At 37.4% G+C, this 5,736-nt stretch overlaps 1 protein-coding gene across 1 annotated transcript; it reads left to right on the top strand.

Annotated features, from left to right (window-relative positions):
• Positions 1-2,550: 2,550 nt before the first annotated feature.
• On the top strand, positions 2,551-3,489 carry LOC132009268 (olfactory receptor 5AN1-like). The gene has a single exon (XM_059387571.1). It carries the CDS (start codon positions 2,551-2,553, stop codon positions 3,487-3,489), a length of 939 nt encoding a protein of 312 aa, XP_059243554.1.
• Positions 3,490-5,736: the final 2,247 nt, after the last annotated feature.

Consider the following 5,736-nt stretch of genomic DNA (forward strand, 5'->3'; position numbering starts at 1 on the left):
TCTAAAATGTCTATAAGGTCTTTTTACACATGTCTATTTTCATAAGAATAGTGAATTATCAACAATGAATCCTGGAAGACTAAAAAGAAATAAAATTAAATAAAAAAAAGAAGAGTAAATGATCAGTGTTTGTACTACTTTAAAAAAAAATATTTCTTTTCAGTGTAACAGTATTCATTGTTTTGCATCACACCCAGTGCTCCATGCAATCTGTGCCCTCCCTCATATCCACCACCTGGTTCCCCCAACTACTTTTGAAAAATTTCTTTCTTTTTCCTTTCCTTTTCTTTCTTTTTTTCTTTTTTTTTTTACTTTTCAGGTTTTTTATTATGTGAATGCACATGTAATTTTCTTTCCTTTTTTTATTGTGTTATGTTAGTCACCATAAATTACATCATTAGTTTTTGATGCAGTGTTCCAAATTCATTGTTTATGTACAACACCCAGTGCTCCATGCATTTCATGCCCTCCTTAATACCCACCACCAGATTTACTCACCCCTGAACCCCCTTCCCCTCTAAAATCCTTAGTGTGTTTCTCAGAGTCCAGTCTCTCTTGCTTCATAATACTCTTTAATATTTGAAAGTTCATGTCTTTTTAATTATTGATTTTTTTCAAATATTTCTTAGCTGTTCTCATTGACTTCTCTTTCATCTGAAGGAAGGACAGGCAGTTATGGAGCATAGGCCATAGTTGCAATCTACTATGAATCTGTTAATGAGCTCTAATATGATGACTGTATCAATAAATCATATGACATATAGCTATGTGGTACTTGGTAATTAAAGTTATTTACTTTTCCTTTGCATCAGGGTCATCATAGTTTAATGCTGGTTGTCAGTTGACCAAGTATCCTCAAACTCAAGCAAACTAAATAGAAAATTGTTTATGTGCTTTGTGTCTTCATGGCCCCGAGTGGACTGATTTGTTTGTTTGTTTGTTTTTTTTTTTGGAATTTGAATCCTGTAGAATTAGCTTTTTAATTAATTAATTAATTACTTAAAAAATTATCAGTAGGGAATACACATTGTTTCTTTCTTCTAAAAATTTTTACTTATTTTTAAAATTTCTTTTCAGTGTTCCACAATTCATTGTTTATGCATCACACCCAGTGCTCCATGCAATACATGCTTTCTGTAATACACACCACCAGGCCCATCCAACCACCCACTCCTCTCCCTTCCAAAACCCTTAGTTTCTCAGAGTCCACAGTCTCTAATGGTTTGTTTCTCCCTCCAATATCCCCAACTCCCTTCTCCTTTCCACCTCTGCATGTCCTCCATGTTACTCCTTATGCTCCACAAGTAAGTGAAACCAATATGATAATGGACTCTCTCTGCTTGATTTATTCCACTCAGTATAATCATGAGGTCTGAATCTACTTCTGCCTAGGGGTAATGATTCCTCACTGTCTACAAGCTCGGTGATGTCTCAGGAAATTCCTCAAATTAACCCATACAACTATCGCACTGTTGATGGTCCTAACCATGAGTACAGCTATCATTCATGGTTATCTGTAAGCAATCCATGATAATAATAGCCAACACCTATTGAACAATTACTGTGTACAGAATTGTGTCCTGAGCATCTCCATGAATTTTCTTGTAACTGTCCTAGTAATCTTATTGTCCAGGGATTCTTAATGTTATTACTTCATTTTGAGTAAATCAATCTTAGTGTTTTTAAGCTACTGGGAGAAGCTCATAAAGCGAGAGGGTAGCAGACAAAACTCCAAAGTCTGAACCTTTAATGTTCTCAATTTGTTCTCATGCTTTTCCTCAAGCAGTAAAGTACCCTAAAATTGAAATAATCTTGGGGTTAGTTGTGAGCTATACTGCCTTTCCTTTGGTATACTTAGTACAAAGACTTCCCTAAGAAGACTTGTTCCATAACTTTATTGGGCACATATACTGTGCCTCAAGAAAATATTATCAGAGTGATAAGTTATGATATAGTTTTCCAGGTCAGTTAGAAGATGATATATTAACTGCATTCATATAAAAGTTTGTGAAATTATTACAAAGAGGGTAAATAACTTTTCATAAGGATAAAAGAGGAAATTTCAAAACATTATCTAGATGGCCATGTGGGCCTGAAGGGCTATCTCAGTTGTAATCTAGAGTGATTCCACTTATGTTCTCGTGAATGAGTGGTTATATAATGAATTATCAGAGGTTTTAAAAAATTTGATGAGTGATATCTGTAATAATCACATCATTTATATTATTTTAGTTCTCAGTCAAATTAAAAAAATATCTCTTTAATTTTCATGAGACTTCATGAACTAATTGAGAACCTAAAGCACTTTTAAAAATATTTCAATTCTATTAGGCAACATATAATACATCATTATTTTGAAGCACTTTAAAAACACACTTCTTGACAATTTGAAATGAAATGCTGGGTCTGGGTCAGGGCACTGAGACATTGGTCTTTCCCAGCACTCAGTGGAGGGAAAAAATAGCACATATGGGAATTGTAATACTGTCATCTCACCTGAGTCAACTGTGTATTCTCTTCTCTCTTTCCTGATTTTAGAAGTACAAGCCAATGATTGGGGGAGGAAATGTTACACAGATCACCTATTTCATCCTTTTAGGATTCTCTGATTTTCCCAGAATCCTAGCAGTGCTCTTTGTTGTATTCCTGCTGATCTACATTTTGACTCTGACTTGGAACCTGTGCCTCATCATCTTAATAAGGATAGACTCTCACCTCCACACACCCATGTACTTCTTCCTCAGTAATCTCTCGTTCATAGATATCTGCTATGTGACCTCTATAGCTCCCAAGATGCTCTCCAACTTTTTCCAAGAGCAGCAGACCATCACTTTTGTGGGTTGTGCTGTTCAGTTCTTTGTCTTTGCAACCATGGGACTGAGTGAGTCTTGTCTCATGACAGCCATGGCTTATGACCGATATAGTGCCATTTGCAATCCACTTCTCTATTCATCCATCATGTCACCCACCCTCTGTATTCGGATGGTGCTGGGATCCTATTTGGCTGGACTCTCTGCTTCTATATCCCAATTGTGTACCGTGTTTCAGCTCCACTTTTGTGGGCCCAATGTCATCAACCACTTCTTTTGTGACACACCCCAACTGTTAGCCTTGTCTTGCACTGACACTTTCTTTGTGCAACTGTTGATTGCTGTATTAGCAATGTTCTTTGGGATAATAAATGCCCTCATTATCATGATATCCTATGGCTATATTGTTATGTCCATCATGAAGATCACTTCCGCTAAAGGCAGGTCCAAAGCTTTCAACACCTGTGCTTCTCATCTGACAGCAGTTTCCCTCTTCTATACCTCAAGTATCTCTGTCTATTTGAGTTCTAGCTCTGGCAGTTCCTCCAGTTTTGACAGATTTGCATCAGTGTTCTACACTGTGGTCATTCCAATGTTGAATCCCTTGATTTACAGTCTGAGAAACAAGGAAATCAAAGATGCATTGAAGAGGTTACAAAAGAAGAGATGGTCCTGCTGAGGTCCTAGTCCAGATTTGTCCTCTCAGAAACCTATCCCCCCAGTAACATACACATAAATGGACTCTAACAAAATTCATACTGCCTTTGGATAAACAAAGGTTAATTCGACACAGATAATATGCCAAGTGGACTGACAGCTGGCTTAATGCTACATAAGCACAATACCTTTAAGTCTTGGAGGTACATACATTCACCCTGCATGAGGAGTGGCCTCATCATTTATTAATATTCTGCAAGTGAGTTACCTGAGTGTCTCAGTCTGTTAAGCATCTGCCTTCTGCTCAGATTATGATCCTAGAGTTCTGGGATTGAGCCCCATATCAGGGGTTTCTGTATCTCCCTCTCCTTCTGTACCTCCTCCTGCTTGTGCTCTCTCTCTCTCAAGTAAATAAATAAAATCTTTAAAATAATCCACAAATATTTGTAAAATGTTAACATTTAGAAACTTGTTACTTCTCTTTGCTTCAGAGATAGAGCCCTGTCCAATCTCAGACCTTTGACTGTAAAGGAGTGATACCTGACAGAGGCCCCCAGGAGTATAAAGGCCTTGTCTCCCAAATATTTGATGCAGCATAATCCAGACATGAGGGTGATTGGTTTGTTCTGTATTCAGACCATAATGGCAATAAATGGAGGTGATGTGCCTTTGAGTAGAAACAATAAAAAACTAGTGGTGCACTGTATGGTGACTAACAAAATATAAAAAAAATTAAAAAAAATAAACACATCTATACAGTTGGCCTGGTCACATCTCCTGGGAAGAGCAACCTGAGATAATTAATGTTTGTCTGAGGCCTCTTTCAAGCCTAATCATCTAATAAATTTGGTTACATCCCTGTCTCTACCAACTGTAATCTAAGGAAGCAGGAGGTGATTTGAATCACATGGAGGAATGGAATGAAGAATGTCATCCCTTCAGTATCAATTATGAGTCTGGTGACTGTTTCCTCCTCCTAATATTCAGTGGGGATTTCTGATGAAAGATGATATTCAAAATCCATATCATAGCCAATAGCTGTATCTGACATTCTGGGAATCAAGCCTTCTCTCTCTCATTAAGTCAGGAAAATTTATGCTGTCTGACATAGCCAGTGTTTCATCCTATCAAATCATTTCTGATATTTCAAGCATCTGTTCATGTTTGATGTGGGGAGACTTGTGTGAAAGTTCATTGTAATAATAGATTTACTGAATACTGAATTTTGCTGACTAAGAACAAATATGGAGAGCTGGTATACATCTTTATTGTCTTTGTCCAACACTTTATGTCATCGAATCTATGGTTTTGTATGGGGTGACCTAATTTATGGAGTAGCTGGTTAGACTTATGCTAATGCTGATATTTTGTAGGGAGCCTCAAGAGCCAGAGAGGAAATAGGCTTTTTAAGACTGGCCAGTATTCTCTGTCAAAAGTAGAACACAAAACATTTGGCCCTTGTTATCTGTTTGGAACGTGGGACAAGAAGTCTATCAACACTGACCGTTGATATACAGATTGCTCAGTCTTGAACCAACTGATATAAAACAGATGTTATTACAATTACATATTATCCTTGGAGATTCATTGCATTCTTAATGTGTTTTTGGGGGCAGGGTCTCAACTCTGGTAAGTCACACAATTCTTCCATTTAGTTAAGGACTATAATTGAGGAGGTATTAGAAGCCTTGCCAGATTTTTCACAAGTTTACAGATGGACAGGATTGAGAGAAGGAGAATCATGGAACCTCTGGGAGAGAATGTGAAGGCTTATCCCATGCCAAAGAAGTAGTGCAGTATGAATAAAGGATGTGCGTCCCCCCCACACCAATGCAGGCACAGGTATGTTCTTTGAATCATTGTTCTTTCAATATGTGTAAGAATGTATGAGACATCTTTCTAAGGAACCATGAGGGCTTCAGCAGGAGAAGCACCTCTGTGAGGAATGTAACAGTGTTATTGATTATAGTTATTATGCTATGCATTAGATTACCAGATTTCTTCATCTTTTAGTTGCAAGACTGTATCTTTTCAAAAAAACATCTCTCTAATTCCCTTGGCCGCTGGCCCTGCTGACCACCATTGTACTCTCTGTTATTAGGAGTTTGGCTTTTTGATTCTGCGTATTGGTGACCTTATAAAGACATATTTGTATTTCTTTGTCTGGCTTATCTCACTTAGTATAATGCCCTAGGGTGCAACATGATGTCTCAAATGTCAGGATTTATTTCTCTGTCCTAGTTGAATAATAGTCTACTGTATTGTGTGT

This window comes from Mustela nigripes, chromosome 1, assembly GCF_022355385.1.
Source record: "Mustela nigripes isolate SB6536 chromosome 1, MUSNIG.SB6536, whole genome shotgun sequence".
Taxonomy (NCBI): Eukaryota; Metazoa; Chordata; class Mammalia; order Carnivora; family Mustelidae; genus Mustela; species Mustela nigripes.